This window comes from Spinacia oleracea, chromosome 1, assembly GCF_020520425.1.
Source record: "Spinacia oleracea cultivar Varoflay chromosome 1, BTI_SOV_V1, whole genome shotgun sequence".
NCBI classification, from domain to species: domain Eukaryota; kingdom Viridiplantae; phylum Streptophyta; class Magnoliopsida; order Caryophyllales; family Amaranthaceae; genus Spinacia; species Spinacia oleracea.
This window is the reverse complement of record NC_079487.1, coordinates 121043298-121062430: the sequence shown is the minus strand read 5'-3', so window position 1 is coordinate 121062430 and position 19133 is coordinate 121043298. Positions and strand designations below refer to the sequence as shown.

General features: G+C 33.7%; 1 protein-coding gene across 1 annotated transcript; it reads right to left on the bottom strand.

Moving 5' to 3' along the window:
* Positions 1–9026: 9026 nt before the first annotated feature.
* On the bottom strand, positions 9027–15932 carry LOC110778027 (glycine dehydrogenase (decarboxylating), mitochondrial). Its single transcript, XM_021982586.2, has 15 exons — positions 14312–15932; positions 13633–13878; positions 13458–13535; positions 13250–13350; positions 12974–13169; positions 12739–12864; positions 12143–12328; positions 11929–12042; positions 11413–11565; positions 10564–10752; positions 10345–10422; positions 10131–10256; positions 9759–9857; positions 9554–9671; positions 9027–9466 (listed from the first exon to the last, which is right to left on the bottom strand). The coding sequence occupies exons 1-15, from the start codon at positions 15533–15535 to the stop codon at positions 9375–9377; spliced, it is 3126 nt and encodes a 1041-aa protein (XP_021838278.1). The 5' UTR covers positions 15536–15932; the 3' UTR covers positions 9027–9374.
* Between the last annotated feature and the right edge of the window lie 3201 nt (positions 15933–19133).

Sequence of the window (19133 nt, the reverse complement as noted above, 5' to 3'; positions counted from 1 at the left end):
TCGGCCTTTCTGAAAAGTTTGTGAGTGTCTTATTTCCAGGTACAAAACTACTCCCTCCATCTCTTTTTGTTTTTTACGTTTGGTATTTTTCACGCGTTTTAACGAATAATTAATTTGCATTGAAATCCCTCAATTTTTTTTATTTAAACGAGATAAATTACGTTTATTTATAATGTTTTCACTTTTATCAAAATTCTGATATTGGGAAATGAGAAAAATTTAATGTCCCAATGGAAAAGTGTAAGAGATTAAATGACCCAATGAATTTGATTGGTTAAAATAATGACTGGACACAAATTTTGATAGAATACTAAGTTATTTATGTGATAATATAAAAGGAAATGTAAAAAACATTTTGAAATACCCAAAAAGGAAAACGTAAAAAACAAAAAGAGACGGTGGGAGTAGAAAATAAATCCGAGACAATTATAAATCATTATCACACATTACTTTTTCTTGCAAATGAAGGCGTTTTACATATTACTAGTATTCTTGAGCGTCAAATCTTCAATTTCTTCTATTTATTCTAAAATAATTCATGATTGATTTAAGAAAGAAAATTAAAAATGTAAATTACTCCGTATTATTTTTTTAAAGGGAAAATTTATACGGAGTACACTGTTACGGAGTATAAAGTATACCCATCATTTTAGTGTATCGTTATTCGACGTCCTCAATCGCTAAAAACGCCCTCGTATTTATGATGAAAGGACAATTTTACCCTTCTAAAGAAAATTTTCCCCTCCCCCTTCACCCTTCCCCTTCACATTTTTAAACTTTTTTTTAATCGAAATTAATATATAAACAAATACATTTTTTAAACAAGAAATTCTAACAATTTTTTTTCAATTATATTAATTATTTTAATTAAGAAATTCAGTATTTATTCAATTCTTTTTTGACAACACTTTTTTAAATATCAGAAATAAAAAAACGAAATAATAAATTTTTATTATTACATTCGTTTTTACCTGACGAGAAAAAAAAATCATTTTTTTAAAAAAACACGAGAGCTACCCGGAATTGGCGGCTCGGACCATGGTTGATCCACCCAGAATTGGCGACTCGAACCATGGTTGGTCCACCCGGAATTGGCGGCCCGAACCATGGCTGGGCCGCCAATTCCGGGTGGACCAACCATGGTTCGGGCCGCCAATTCCGGGTGGACCAACCATGGTCAGTGTTGCCAATTCCGGGTGGACCAACCATGGTCCATGCCGCCAATTCCGGGTGGACCAACCATGGTCCGGCCGCCAATTCCGGGCGGCCCTTGTGTTTTTTAAAAAAATGAATTAATTTTTTTAATTCATTTTTTTTCGTGCTAGATAAAAACGAATAAAAAAATAGTTTATTATTTCGTTTTTAATTTCGAATATTTTAAAAAGTGTTTAAAAAAAAGAATTGAATAATTACTTAATTTCATAATTAAAATAATTAATATAATTGAAATAAAATAAAATTGTTAGAAGTATTTATTTAAAAATTGTAGTTTAAATTTTTTATTGTTTATACATTAATTTCGATTCAAAAAAAAAGTTTAAAAAACGTGAAGGGGAAGGGTGAATGGAGATGGGGGGTAATTTTCTTTAAAAGGGTAAAAACGTCCTTTTACCATAAATACGCGGGCGTTTTTAGCGATTGAGGACGTCGAATAAAAACCCCCTCGTTTTAAAGCACACAAATTTGGATAGTTATTATGGAGTACATACTTTAGTAAAATATTTAACTGGAATTTATCCCTCTAAAGTTATTACGGATTACATACTTTTGTAATTAATTAAATTGTGAACATACGAATTTAATCAATATAAAAGGTCTTGCATGTATTAGGTGTACAATAAATTTATTGTACACCAGCATAATTTTTACCCAGTTTTCTCTAACTTTTGCCCAATTTTCTCTAACTTTTATATTATTAAAAAATAAGTTGATAGATAAAAATTTTAAAGAGCTAAATGATAAATTTTATACATTATTAGTGATTTTGAAGAAATATTTTTTATTAAAATGAAAAAATCTATCAGTAAAAAATAGATAACTTTTACGTATATAAGGGTAAATTTTAAGCATTTTACATTAACTTTAACTTCGGTGTACAGTATTTATCGTACAACCCATGTAAATAAGAATTTGTGTAATCAATAATATGTAATTTTTGTCCTATTACATACGTAGTACATATTACATGTTTTATATGTTTAATAATATGCTAATTTGACCAAAATATTGAGTAAACATATTTTTCATTGTTAAATATACTGATTTGACTAATATCCAATATTCATTTAGCATATACTTCATTATTACTACATGGTATCTATTATTTCCATAATTTTTATACCAATATTTTTTTACATACATAAAAAGTTTATATAAAAGGATAGAAAATAAAAAAATTATTTTTTTAAAGAATATGTTTTTGGCGGGAAAACTTATACCAAAAAGTGACATGTGTCATCCTTAATAGGTGTATGTTGGGGCATAATCACAACAAAAATGGAGGCTCGACCGCAAAAAAACCAACATCAACGCTTCTCGTCTTACTGATATAATGATATTACTAAACTAGATACTATAAATTTTGATGTCTATTTTAGTATAATGTAATAAACTACAGACTATAGATTTTTAGAGTCTTTACGACAATTCAATTGAGGAAATCAGCAAAAACAATAGTCTTGGAATTTTTCTTTTGTACTGAACTAACTGTATCATGCATAATTGATTACGGAGTACAATATGAAAATTGAAAAGCTAATTAATCTTGAAAAATCTCCCCCTCTTTTTTTTTTTAAAGGTGCCAAAAAATAAGATTTTGTAGACATTAAGTAGCCAAACTTCTATTTTAGACCATTTCTATTAAATTTACGTGTGCATTCTATAAAACTACATCATAGTGGTCGAATTCCCTTATGTTGGAATTATCCTATAGCTAGTTTAAGTTTTCGAGTATAGTCTAGTACCAATGGAGTACCGTAAATTTGGTTTGCAAGAAATCGTGACAAACATATCTATACTATATATTAAAAGACGTTTTTAAACAAGTTTATGTGCCATGTGGCGAAACCGCGACCTCACGTTTAAACAATGAAGTGTTTACCATTGAACTATAACACATTACATGGTATCATCGTAAAAAATAATATACTAATAACTGTAATAAAAATGAATTGATTAATAATATTTTCAAAATACGAAATAAGAATAATATAAATGTTACTAATGCAGTAACCCGAGACATCGCCCGGGCCTAAAAACTAGTTACGAATTGTAAAGTTGTCTACTCCGTATTTTCTAGCGATGTGCGAGAGATATATCGCAATACGTGAAGGATATTCCATAACCGGCGTATTGGTAAAGCATAGCCAACCAAATGGGAAGTACATGTAAATGAGAAACTTGTGACCGTAGTCAATACTCCTTTGATTTAATTTACTTGTTTATTTTATTCCAATTTGGTCACCCAATATATAGTGGTAGGGTTGTCTTCATCAATTTTTTATTATCTATGTCGACTATATATATTTTAATTACCTCCCTAAGGTTTTGGTCACACTTGATATTAATTTTTTGTTCTTAATTAAGATGGGTTTCTTCGTATTTCGTCAGAAAAAAAGAAGTTATCTTCATATCGAAAAATCGTCTCATTTTAACTATCTGTATAAAATACGTTAGGTGAAGTATATCGTAACATTTATAAAGCTTTGAAGTTTGACCTATTTATGTGACAGTGGTATTATATCCTCCAATTCCTTCTTTGTTTTTATTTTTTTATTTTTTTTAACAATAGTGTATTTATGTTTTCCCCATTCCATCTTATTACACTTCATAATAGTTATTTTACCCGTCTTTCTTATTGCATTTTATAATTTATTTGCTTTTTTTGTCTTTTCCTTAAACACAGTGTTATATTTCATTTGTTTCTAATTAGATGACACAATTGAGTTTTATACATTATTCACACAAGCTCTTTTAACTTTCTTTTTGTGATTTATATTTAAGAAAAACCATAGTCGTGTGGGATCTTATTAGATTCGTCTCAATAAATATTTTTTAAATATGAACTTTTTATAATTTTTTCTTATCTACATTGGAGATATTAATATTTGAAATCGTGCATTGGTAAACGTGTCTAATAATTGTGTCATCTAAAAAAGAACGGAGGAAGTATATCAGTATGATTTTATATTAGAGTTTTCCCTAGACTAAGTTGTATTTAAATTGTAAAATGACTAAGGGGCATTCAAGTTTATCCAAGAGTTGCTTCGCACCAAACATTTGCTTATCGAAATAGGACCAACAATTCTTTCTAGAGGAACAATGTTGTGTAGTGGACCCTCAAGCAAGTTTTTCTAGAAGACAGAAGATGGTGAATGATTGCAGTTCGGGGATGATGTCCAGATCTATGTGGCTAAACATCAATGTCAGTTTCTATATGTATAAAATATAGAGTAGTTTGGCACTAGTAGATAATGTTGTATCACCCTAACTCCCCATGTTTAATGTAGTATGTACTGATGAATCTTGCAAGGCAATGCTTCATGTTCTTGACCAATATTCTTTGCATTTTTTCCTTTTGTAAAACTTAAAGAATTCGGGTTACCAAACACATCTAATGTATAATATATATTACCTAAGTGTTTGTGTTTGAACTTTGTATGTTTGTGATTTTCATATTTCGTTTTCCCTGGCCTTTACTATACAAGTTTTGCAAATTTACTTTTACTAATTGATTTTACATCCCTTGGAGGAGCGCGTGGTCCAACAACTAGTTCATTTTTAAAAAAAAAAATTAATTCCTCCCAAAAATGTTTAAAAATGACCGAAACTTAACCTTTATTGATAAATGTATTTAGTATCAAAGATTCAAAGGGAATTGCTCTTAATTTGTTTAATTCTTACCAACAAGGGCTTAATTCATTGATCGACAAAAATAAACCTTTACAAAATACTACTCCGATCCTTACGTATCTTATGCCTTAGCTTAAAAAAAAAGAATAACTAAAATTCTAAGGGCATGCTTGGATTGAGGGTAATGTATTAAAGGGGTAATAAAAGTCAAACTAAGGTAATTGAAGGTGATGATGAGGGGATGAAGTGGTGGCAAAGGGAACAAGGTAGTGTTGGCAAGAAGAAAATAAAAGGGAAGGGGTGACAAATACCCTCATCATGGGGGAAATAGTTACCCACCATCCCACTAGGGTGATTATTACCCTCATTTTGGGGTAATTACTTCCCCCCTTCCTCCCTTCTCCTCACATCACCACCACTACCACAACTTCTCATAACAATACCACCACACCACCCTCCTTGCAACCACATCAATTCACCTTCATTGTCCTTTTATTATGGTGGTTTGACTTTTATTACCCCCATAACCCATTACCCCCAATCCAAGCGTGCCCTAAAAGAAACTAGACGCTGGAAAAATTCTAAGGGAAAATTAGGCTTTTGATACCATTTGAATATAATGACAAGGTGCGGGTGCATATTGTTTTACAATATACAGTTACAAATATATCATTAGTTCATTAGTCGCGTTTATTTCTATATTATAATTTTTTTAAAGGTAAGATGAAACTTCCCTTGCAAGGAGAGGGGGAAATATAGGGATCGGTATTGCAATTTGCAAGAGGTGAGAATCGAACTCCCATCACAGGGGTGGAAGGAGGGCCTTCAACCATTAGGGCAACCATTGATTCTCTGTACCTTTATTTCTATGTAACTAGTGTTTATACATGTGATACATGTCTAACATTTTATATGAGTAATGGTTAATGGTATACTCCGTATTAGACAAATTAACACGTTAATCTAGGTAAAAAAAAATTCATTAAGGGGACATCGAGTACTCAAGAATTCCGTTTTTTTACGAAGTGGAATAGAGATACATTCGGTTATAACCGTTTGCATATTTCTAAGCAACACTTTGACCTTGTTGCTTGACTAATTAGTTTCATTGTTTAACTAATTGGTTTAATTGCTTAATTAATTGACTACATTGCTTAACTTATATGAAAAAAATTGTATTTCTAGGTAGTCGAAATTTTATTAAAATCACTTCGCTCTAAGTATTTTTATGTTAACAGTATATGTGATATATCGAATTTATATCTAATCACTCTACGTTATTTTCGGCAGATTCCAAATCTGTGTGAACACTTATACCATCAAGTTAATGGCGGGACTTATATCACACAGGAAACGGGCTATGATATACTTCGTATTATACTCCGTTCTACCTCGTAGTTGTGCTTGAGTTGGCAAATATTGACTTAGTGGTAGTTCGTTAGAGGGTGTTGAAGGTAAAGTTCCTATCAAACTTAAGAGCCAAGGTTAATTGTCAATCAAAACACCCTGTACCCAGCTTTTGTTTTTTGGGCAACAAGAAGCAACATGGTCTACGTACCAATCACAATGGATATGTTATGCATGTATATCTATTTTTGGAAACATCGCAATTGTTAAATCTATTAATAAGTAAGAAAGTCGTTTTTCTTTATCTTAATTATTCTGCGTGTTGAATTTGGGCATTATGTGATGATTTTGCACCAGCCTGTTTGCTCTATTTGTACGGGACTAGAGCTGTCAAAAACTGACCCAACCTGAAAACCCGACCTGAACCGACCGAACCCGTAACCGACCATGACCCGAAATTACGGTTAAACAGGTAACCCGAAACCCGACCTGTACCCGACCCGAAAAAACCGATAACCGATTTTAACCCGATGTTGTAACACCCGAACCCGAACCCGAACCCGACCCGAAAATGACCGGTAACCGAACTGACCCGGCCGAACAATGACCCGAACCCGATTCGATACCCGACCCGATGTCAACCCGAAACCGATTGTAACTCGATGAAACCTGCTATTGACTCTAAAATAAGTTTTAAAAAAAAATTAGAGTATAAAATAATTAAAATGTATAGGTTAATTATCAGACCCGAGTTTGACCCGTCCCTGAGAGTGACCCGACCTGAATTCCATTTGATCTGATTATTATCCGATCCAAACTAAGACTCGAACCCGAAAATAACTATGTTGCAAACCGACTTAAACTCGACTCGATGAGACCCGAACCCGAAATTATCTGCTACAAACCGACTTAAACCCGACCCGATAAGACCCGAAATCAAACCTGACCGAAATGTGACCCGACCCGAACCCGACCTGAACCCGACCTGAACCCGGGATAGGAAAAAACACGATATGACCCGACCTGAAGTCGACCCGACCGAACCTGAACTCAACCCGAATGAAATATTAACCCGACACGACCCGACCTGATCATAACCCGAGATCCGAGATGACCCGACCCCACCCGACCCGATGACCTGTTTTGACAGCTCTACACGGGACAGTCTACGTACACCTCCTTTCTCTTTTCGTGGTACTTCATTTTTATTTGAGTCGGGCGACGTAATTTACCACGCTGGACGGATTAAGGAATTTTATTTGCCTACTAGACGTCCAACTGTTATTGCTTGTTTGGTCACACAAACGCGGTTTAAGTGATCAAAAGGTCTTGCATGTACAAAGTGTACAATAAGTTTATTGTACATCAACTTAACTTTTACCCAATGTTCTTTAGCTTTTACCCAATATTCTCTAACTTTTATATTATTATAAAAAAAGTTGACATATAAACATTTTAAAGTGTTAAATGATTAATTTTATATAATATTAGTGATATTGCAGAAATAATTTTTATTAAAATAAAAAAAATTATCACTAAAAAATAGATAACTTTTACATATCTAAATGTAACCTTTAACCATTTTACGTTAACTTCAACTTTGGTGTACAATATTTATCGTATATCCCGTGTAAATAAGAATTTGTGTTAAGCGATTACTCGATTGACTTCTGCTAGTGGGTCCGACCACTTTTTTTAATTAGATATATTTATTAATGGCGGTTGCAAACTACAAGTATATTTAAGCAAGGGTTGTTGTTGTAAGTGTGAATCTATGTGATCAACGCTTGTTTGATTTGATGCAGGAACTATTGTTTTAGGATTAAAAAGGGTTTTATTTTTATTTTTTATTAATGTATCTTTCAAGTGAACGAATTTCCGGATGTGGGTACCTAGTCTAATATATATATTTGCTGAATTATTAGAGCGCTACATAGGATTATTAATGATTTCGGCCAATAAGATTTTAAAATTAATTTTGAATTAAAAAAGTCGAGTGTCACGTAGATAAATAATTAAGTTCCACGTAGATATTTTAATTAATTAATTATTATTATTACGCATATACAATTTCATTAAAAAACAAACACTCTCATAATTAAAAATAAATAAATCTAAAATGAAATTCAATGCAAAATCAAAAACTATTCTAATATAATACGAAGTATATAAAATTGGTATATACATAGGAGTTTTATTTAAATATAACGATTTAATAGAATCCGTGCATCGCACGGGCTAAAATCTAGTAGATATAATTTGAAACCTCGTGTTATACCTTATAATATCTCACTTCGCAATGATAATTTCCCTTATTTAATTTATTATTGGTTGTTGTAAGTGTATTTCCCATTAAAATTGTTTGTTACCGCCTATCAAACGAGTCTTACAAAGAATGAGGTTGGGTAATTTAGGCTCGCATAGTTCAAGGACAATTATCTTTTAGCGAGTTGCAACACTAAATCACACTTAAACTAGAATTTGGCCCAAGCGATACTCCGGTTACTACTTTGAATATCATATTGTGGTGTGTAGTACGTAAAATATTAGTGTAGACTATACAATTTGAATCATTTGATGTTTCAAGTTACATATATTATGTGCAGAAAAGAAAATATCTTATGGTTGGTTAACATGGTAAGACATCCACTTTGCATGTGACAAGTCACATGACATGTTCTAGTGAAGAAAGGAGTTCCATGGAACGCGTATACGCTATTAGAAACGTCTTTTAATATATTAGTATAAATTTTGTGTCATGTGGTAGAGAATTGAAATATGGGATCATGCTACAACATCAAAATTATTGAACATTTCTGCGAAATTGATTAGAGAAACTTCCTGCATTTTTATTCTCCGATCTTCTCACCGTTTTCAATTTTCGGCATAATTACACGAGTTAAAACCCTTGGGAGAAGGCGAAGAAAACTGAAAGAAGTGGTTGTTGAACTAGAAAGAAGAATATACGAATGACATTCCAATTTCTTCTAAGGAGGAAGCGAGGGAGAGAGAGGAAGAGAGTGTATACCTCCAGAAGTAATGATGAACATATGAGAGTGCCTAAAAGAAGGCTAACCCCTCATATTTCAAGTGGTAGAATGTAATTGTATATACAACAAAACTATGTAAGAAAGACATCTTTGGCAAGTAAGCCGAAAGGCTGAAAGGGTACGTGTTTAAGCAGTAGCGGCCTTCTCTTCTTCATAGTGATTTGCTGATTGAAGGGTGCAGATCAAGTTCCGATCACCATAAACGTTGTCCACACGTGCTGAAACCAACCACACGAATTATTTCAGTTTAACAACAAAAAAGGAAAGGAGTTGCAAGTCTGGTGAATGGGAAATTGAGAGCATACCATTAGTAGGCCAAAACTTGGCAGAGCGCAACCAGGGAGCAGGGTAAGCAGCATAGTCCCGGGAGTATGGCTTGCTCCATGAATCTGCCATCAGCATGGAGGGTGGATGTGGTGCTCCCTGCACAAACCAATACCCAATTTTGTTATCTTACTTTAACAAACTTCATTCTGAACTGAGATTAATGTATATCAGGAGTTGATATACCTTGAGCACGTTGTTGTGGGGATCAGCTTTTCCATTCTCAATCTCTGCAATTTCTCCTCTGATGGAAATTAGCGCATCACAAAACCTGTCTAACTCCGCCTGTTGAAGCCAAAATATCAAACACCAATCGCCATGAGATATTTTTTCTTTTTTTTGTGGGTGGCGGGGGGGGGGGGGAAGGGTGATTAGCAGGATACGGCTTAATTTATATTATCTGAATTTACCTGAACTTATTTTATCAGGAAAAAAACTTATTTTGTCTGAAATAAACTTATTTGCTTATTTTTCTGAACTTATATTATCTGAACTTATTTTGTCCGAAATAAGTCGAACAAGACAGAGCCGTACATCTAGGCAACTAAGATGAAATACCTTGCTTTCACTTTCAGTTGGTTCAATCATGAGTGTGCCAGGAACTGGCCATGACATTGTTGGGCCATGGAATCCATAGTCCATAAGACGCTTGGCAACATCCTCAGCCTCTATTCCAGCAGTGTTCTATAAATGGAAAGTATATTTTAACCATATAAGTATATATGGGAATGAACCAGTGGGTAAATTGAGTAAATTATATCAGTAGAATTACCTTGAAGCCTCTCAAATCAATGATAAATTCATGAGCACATGTTCCATTGACACCACGGAAAAGAACTGGGTAATGGTCCTGTAGAGACCAATGAAAGCAGAGGGTTAAGCAAAGATCATAGTTATTGTCCAAAACACTGTAATTCAGCTTTCATGATACCTTCAACAAAAGGGATCAAACAAATTTATGTAGATGTTAAATACTTAAAAGGCCAAATACCTCCAAGCGCTTAGCCATGTAGTTCGCGTTCAAGATAGCTTGCTTAGATGCTTCAGTAAGGCCTTTTGAGCCCATCATAGCAATATATGTGTATGAAATTGGTAGAATTAGAGCAGATCCCCAGGGTGCAGCAGATATCGTACCTAGGGGCTCCATCTTTTCTGGGGCTGGAATTCCACCAGTTGACACCTTCACCACAACCAACGACATTATAAACATTGATGCATAGTTTGAGTACAGAACTTTGGGATAATTAAAACATAAATAAATCTCAAATTTGCAACTTTATATGTGACTGCATGTATTACATCAGAATTGTTGGAAATACAGGACTTGAAATGAAGTTGAAAGTTAAATTTAGCTTTCAAAATTTTCTGTACAACATATATGGGCCATAGTGCCAAACCCATACGGCTGCAAGAGAGTGATCTAAGGATTGAATCAGACTCGAAGAATATGACATCATGCCCTGCTAAAGAGCAGAAGTTTCTTAAGGAACTACATTTCTCGTCTAACTAGCTGAGAATCTTGGTGTCCAGTTTTAGAAATCAAATAACATTACTGAACTTTGGGCTAAAAATGGTGCAATGTCAGATGGACAGTGGGTCTTGTGGTGAACTTTCAAAGCTGATGCTTCGAGGCTATATGAGTATTAGCCAATGGTTTAATGCAAAAATTCATGTACTGACTATATTTTGTGATTTTTTTCCTGAAAAAAAACCCTTAAAACTTCTAGAACTAGTGGTAAACACACTTTCTTTTGTTACCACTTGGTTTTTACACCTGAATTTATACTTATGCAAAAGGAAGAACCATTTTCATGCATTAGGTTTAGATGAAAGATCATACCACAGGGTGCGATGGCAAAAATGGTGCCAAATGTTTCTTCACACCAATGGGGCCCATACCCGGACCACCTCCACCATGTGGGATGCAAAATGTTTTGTGCAAGTTGAGATGACAAACATCTGCTCCAATGAATCCTGGGCTTGTGAGACCAACCTGAGGAGAATGGTAAAGATATGTCATAAGTTTCTTAATGCTATACTGATTCCGGAAGGAAAGCAGAAGAATACATGTAAGCCGTTATTAGAGTATTAACTGATACATAATGATTCGCTATTATTTTTGTTAAAAGAGTAACTGCTTATTAGACATAACTAATTTTATCTGAAAAATACTGAAATTTACTGATTAAAACACATCCAAGTGAAGCAAGTTTAAGTCTGACTAACAACAATGCTAGGAGAAAAAACACAAGAATCAAAGAGTAAGGTTCAGAAGACATGCTTTTAGCCATTATCAGCATGAAAACCAGGAATTATATGGAAACTATTCATAAGAAGGCAAATTCAATCAATTAACCTGTGCATTCATGTTGGCACCATCCATGTATACTTGACCGCCATTGTCGTGAATAATCTTGCAGATTTCATCAATTCCTTCTTCATAGACACCGTGAGTTGATGGATAAGTAACCTGTATGATAAAATCAAAATCAGCCATTGCTAAGAAACACACAACACATTTCAGAATAATTCAATGGAGTATTAGTGATTTAGATTACAGTGGTTCATACCATAAGAGCAGACAAGTTGTCCTTGTGTGTTTCAGCAGCTTTTCTCACTTCTTCAATGTTAATATTTCCCTTAGCATCAGTTCCAACGGAGACAATTTTCATACCGCACATAGCTGCACTCGCAGGATTTGTTCCATGAGCAGAGACAGGTATGATGCACACATTACGATGATGATCTCCCCTTGCCTATATTCAGGAAATTATTTCATATCAATTTCAATACTTAAAAGGAAAGGGTGTTGTAAAAGCGAGTTATGGATAATAATGTGAAGAAACACAGTTTTTTCAACTTCCCAGACTTCATGACAAGAAAACAACAACCAAAATTTCCCAGCTAACAAAACAAAATTAAGCCTAAAATGTAGTTGCAAAGTAGGAAAGATAAGCTCCACACACTTTCAAAAACTCTCAAAGGTAACATATGCTCACATGGAAGTCCTTCAAAACCAACAGCCTTGCATGGCCATATGCTTTTACAAACATGTCATTGGAAAACTTCCATTTAAATTCTTTTTTAAGACATCAAGATTTTAACAGTGGTCGTCTCAATATAACTAGTGAAATAGTCAAAATGAAGCCGTCTAGAATAACCATACCATATGGTAAGCTCGAATAACCATCAACCCAGCATACTCTCCAGCCGCACCAGCATTGGGTTGCAGAGAGAAAGAATCGAATCCAGTAATGGTACACAACAAATCACCCAAATCTCCGAACATTTCCTACATAATTAAGAACACATAGACCCAAAAGAAAGTATAAGGCGCATTGTTAAGATGTAGGATGATAAGTTGGTGAAATCACGAATATATGCTACACGTGTTATTGTACCTGGTAACCCTGAGTTTGTTCTGTTGGGGCAAAAGGATGAATACTTGTGAATTCTGGCCATGTAACTGGCATCATTTCAGCTGTGGCATTCAACTTCATTGTACAAGATCCAAGTGGAATCATACTGTGGCATAGTGACAGATCCTTTGACTGTAACCTATAAAGGTATCTCAGCAGCTCATGCTCCGTGTGGTATCTAATGAAGAAAATTGCACTCAGAATTCAGCATAAAATTCATAACTATTGCATAGTGAATTCAGTGAAGAGAATCCATACGAGTTAAAAATAGGGTTAGTCAAATATGAGCTCTCCCTCACAAGGGAAGCAGGGATTGCATTCTCGACTTCTGGAGCAATAGATGCAGCAGTAAATGGCACCTGAAATATGATCAACATTATGTTGAGAAAATTGTCAGTATACTTTCAAGTATTGTGTGTTATTATGAACTTCACTAAAAATATCAGCACAAAGTAAAGAAACTCACAGCCTTGCCACCAGCAAAAACTTTGAAGAGTTTATCAACATCTTCCAAAGTTGTTGTTTCGTCAAAAGAAACAGTGACCTGAAAGTAGAAGATGCAACCATCTCAACATGAGAAGAGATTAACCAGATACACATACACGTATACACCATTGATTGTTACAAAGAATCAAACTCACAGTGCTGCTGTCCACAACACGCAAATTCATCTCATGCTTCATAGCTTCATCAGCTATTGCTTTGGCATCTGCGCACTTGATCTTCACTGTGTCGAAGAAAGACTGACCCTGAACTTCAACTGTCCCGAGTTTTTTCAACCCAGCTGCAAGTGTGCCAGCAAGACCATGCACCCTTTGGCCGATGGTCTTAAGACCTTCAGGTCCATGGTAGACACAATACATCGCAGACATATTGGCCAGCAAAGCCTTCAAAACAAGATACATAATTTTCAATTTACCACAGAAAATCAAGAAATCAACAAAATTACAGGACATCGACATGTCTTTGAAGACCAAATTGAAAACATCCCTACAAAATAAAAAAGAAACACAGTGCAATATCCTCAGAACACCCCCTCTCAAAACAGAGAAAAGGAGGAGAAGCAGGCACTTCATCTTCCAAACTATCAACATAAATGTAGATCTACAAGCAAAAGAGAACATAACACAAACAAGCACCCTACAAAGAAGACATGAATATATGATACAACAAAAGCAAACCAACAATGAGTCTGTGAGACCGTGACTGTATCACAAGCAAACCAACTATGACAGTAATATTAAAGATACATTAAACACAATTCAGGATATGAAACATAGCTTATTCAAGTTCACAAATCATGTAAGAGAAGATCTATACCTGAGCAGTACAGATGTTGCTAGTAGCCTTATCTCTTCGAATATGTTGCTCCCTTGTTTGCATTGCCATACGAAGAGCAGACTTGCCAGAAGAATCAACGCTAAGACCGATAATTCTTCCTGGCATCAACCTCTTGTACTCTTGAGAAGTAGCCAAGAAAGCAGCATGAGGACCTCCATACCCCATAGGCACACCAAATCTTTGAGCAGACCCAACAACAATATCAGCACCAAATTCACCCGGTGGCTTCAACACCGTCAATGCTAAAAGATCAGTAGCCATAACCACCTTAACCCCACTAGCATGTGCCTTCTTAATAAACTCCCCATAGTCTAAAACCTCACCCTCAGTACCAGGATACTGAACAAGAACACCACAAACATCCCCTGATGAGTAATCAATATCTTTAAGATCCTTTGTCACGACCTTAAGATCGAAACCATCAGCTCTAGTCTTACAAATATCAATGGTTTGTGGATGACAGTTACTTGCTATAAGAAAAGTTTTCCTCTTCCCTTTTAAGATATTGTTACACATAGCCATTGCCTCGGCTGCAGCAGTACCCTCGTCAAGCAATGAGGCATTGGACATGGGTAAACCAGTAAGATCAGTAATCATAGTCTGGTAATTCAACAAGGACTCTAACCGACCCTGTGAAATCTCAGCTTGGTAAGGTGTGTACTGAGTATACCAAGCAGGATTTTCCATTATATTCCTCAAAATCACAGGTGGTACATAAGTATCATAGTAACCCATCCCAATAAATGACTTAAAAACCTTGTTTTTTGAAGCCAAAATCTTCATATGCTCAATCATTTGAGACTCAGTTAAACCCTGATCAAATTTTGAGAATTTCATAGATTGGATCCTAATTGATTTAGGCACAGTTGCATCAATTAAAGCATTAGTATTTTCAAACCCACAAAACTTTGCCATTTTTATTTCTTCATCTGGGGTTATTGAGTTATGTCTCCTAGCAAAAGTATCACTTGGCTTCAATGCTTCTACAGAAATGGATCGAGTTTGAGGTAATCTCCCAAAACCCACATTTGCTAACTCATTATTTTGACGGGAAAAACTAGATGGTGGCGGTGGTGCCATGGTGGAGACATACCTTGCGGAGGAGATAGAATCAACCACCTTACTGTGGTTGTTGTTGGGGCGGTGGTGGTGGTGCAACCGCCGTAACATAGCCCTGCTAGCCACCCTCCTTGCACGCTCCATTTTGGTAAAGATTTGATCTTTTTGCAAAAACAAGAGGAATTCAGAGATGGGTATCTTGTTTTTGCCCAAATGAAGAAATGGGCAGAAGTTTGTTACAGAAAGTTCAGAAATTTATGGTTTCCATTGGAGTAGGAGAGTGGCTAAAAGGTTACTAGTGGGTTGGTGGATACGAAGTTCTATATTGGGGCGCTTTATGTTTATTTATATGTGTAAACCCAAAAGGAAATATTTCATTTATTGTGATTTGTGGTTTAATGATTTCGAAATTAATGTATACCAAAAACACTCAAAATAAAAATCAAATTGAGATATTAAAAATAAGTTACGTAATACATACGAAGTAATTTGTTTATTTTTTGATTAAAATGAGCCAAACAATCTTAATATTAGACGAGTTTAAAATATTAATGTTAATGTTATGTATTTGAGTATTTTACAACTCTGGAATAATTTCTATTGAATAAAATATATTTTTTACGAAGTACTGTACTCCATACTTGTTAGCCATTTAGCTCTGTTATGTTCACTCATGTTCACGTAGAATAAATATAACAAATATAAATAAGTTCCCTTAAAAAATACGGGATATTGAAGTTCAATTACAATTGAAAAGGCATTGACGGATTCAAATGAATTTAGTTAACTTTAGTCAAATGCAAATTAAGTAAATACGGAGTAAGAGACATAGAGTATAAAGCAAATAAAGGAATTTTTTTTAATTTTTTTTATGATTAAAATTGATTTTATCTTCCTTTCTAACAAGCCAGAACTAATTTAAGTGAATCAAAACTGATATTGTAGAATTAAACCTATTTAATTTTGAATATTAATACTTTTAAGATGGGAAGAACATAATGGAATAACAAAAGCTTTTGTGTAAGACCGTCTAACGGTTAGACCACTTTTTTTTGGTACTAACTAAACTAGTGTAAAACATAACTATAAGTAATAAAATCATAACTAATTGAATAAGGAAATAGTTAAGGTATAAAAACAAATAGTTAAATTTATGAGTCGAATAGTTATTATTTTCGAACAAACTTATTAATAACTAAAACTCATAAAATCTTAACTAATTGATCTCATTGATTAACTAATAAGTTTTATTGTTTAACTAATTGGTTCAGTGCTTAACTAATAGGTTCGGTTGCATAACTATCTGGTTTTGTTGCTTAACTAATTGAATTTTAAACTTAACTAATTGGTTTCATCGGTTAACTAATTAATTAAAGTGCATGCATAAAAGTAGTCTAACCGTTAGACCGTCTTTCCTAAAAATTTGTAATGGAATAATAATGTAGAGTAATTTTTATGTTTTTGAGAATGTAGTTCAAAAAAATTTAACAGGAAGATGGTTGGTGGTGATGTGAGACTAGAGGAGAGAGAAAGCAAGTAGATTCACCTAAGCCAGAAAAGGACACTGATTGCCAACGTCACATGCAGATCACAGAATTTTAAGCAGTAAATTACTCCCATGTTATTTTTATATATTTCCTCCATTTTGGAAATATTCACCATTTATTTTTTACACTATTCATATTAAAACTTTGGCCATTTTTTGTGATTCGTATATGTAAGGAAATTTTAGTCATGTACGATCATGTTAGATTTGTATCGATATGTATTTTCTAAATATTATTTTTTTATAATTTTACTTGTACACGATTTGAGATATTAAAGGAGTAAAAGTCAATCATGGTGCGATATTTCCGGAACAGAAAAAATATAATAATTGTAATTTTGTCAGAAATTTATTTTAGAAAAATAGAAAGATGACAAAAAAGAGCAAAGCCCACTAACAGATTGGGGTGGATGGAGTGGAGAGGATTGAGTAAAAGGAGATTGAATTTCAATGGATCATATTTCACCTTTATATTTTCTGATTATTTGTTTTTGCTAATTTTATAAATTTCATTTCAATAAAAAAGTACGTTTGGCTATGGAACTCTGTGTTGGCAGATTTTGTTACACATTTGGCTTATCACAATTTTGTGCCTCATAAAATGTCCACCAATCAAATAATTTTTAGATCTGGATTTTTTTGAGAAGTAAGGATGGCATTCTTACACTTGTTTAGCTGTGTGTTATTCTTAACACTAACATTTTCTATAGATATCGTATTTGTGTTATTGATAGCCCCACGACTTATTTAGTCCTCCGTAGACCGTAATAAACGATAATAATAACACTAATTATATTTTTTGTATAACACTTGGGTTTGCATATAGAAAGGTGTACATGAAAATATAAGCATAAATAAATTAGTTGCATGATTTTATTTTAGTTTCACTTTTCACAATGTAAACTAGATTTTTATTGAGAAATCTTAGCAAATTTATAGTTTTGGGCACTTATGATGCGAGAACTTAACAAGTCTAGACGTGGAGGTTATGAGCTTGAAATTGAAGCTCGACTAGAATTGAGTTTAAACTCAACTTGAGATAAGCTTCAAAAGAATACATATTATGTACTATGTATTTTTTTTGTTAACTTAAATTTTTATCATATTATACAACCAAATAAGCTAGTGAAAGCTCTCGAACTCAACATCGGGATTCAAACATGTGTATATACGGGTGAGTTCTATTCACCTTTTTTACTTATATGGACTTATTAAATACACTTTTTGAACTTGTTAAGTTACAAATTGAACTTGAACTAATAATCTTAATCAACCCTCATACGAACTTATCTCAATCTATTAAAATTGAAAGAAGTGAAAATTATAAGGTAAACACAACATGACCTACTTCTCCGTAACTCTTCACCTTCCCAACTTAAGTGTTCTTTCTCCTATCTCTTCTATGTAAATTAATTCATTAATAAAATTCCCTACACCATCTACAAAAGAAACTTGACTATATATAACTAATACATAACAAATTAAATAAAATAAAGGTTTCGTTCATCGAAACTACGATTGTTGACTAGATCCTGCATTGTGTGACATTTCTCGCACTGATTGTTGGAATATACAACTTTTTCTGGTAGGCAGTCTAACAATCTTTGTAGTCGCGATGGTGATTCTCCTTTGATTCGTCTGGTTGTGTGTCAAAATATTTATAATTTTTGCGATCCGTCTAATTTTCTATAATCCTGGACATTATTCGAAAAACAAGGATATAAACTCCCGGAGGAAGAAAATTCTATATTTGATTTGAGGGAGGAATGTTTATTGCGGAAGGAGTAACCATTATTGTAAACCTAAAAAACAAAAAAAGAAAAGAAAACCCCACATAAATGAAGATTGAAGAATTTTCACCAATAAAAATCCCTTTAAACATACTAATGGAGTCTACGGTTAAAGAGAGAGAAGAGGGGGAGAAAGTCCCACTTCTTTGAGGAAGTATTTTCGGATATCAGATATGTGCTTGTAAATACATATCATAGCAAAAGACAAAATAAGAAAAATGACAAAAAAAGAAATTAATTTTAAAACAAAAATGGTAATTTTTTTGCAGAATGATACTTTTTTTTTACAGAATGATACTTTTTTTACAGAATGATACTTCCTATTTTATCTTTTAGCTGATATATCTGATATGGGAAAAAACAACCTCCACTTCTTTCGCCTAACCTAGCTAGTATGCAGTAGTAT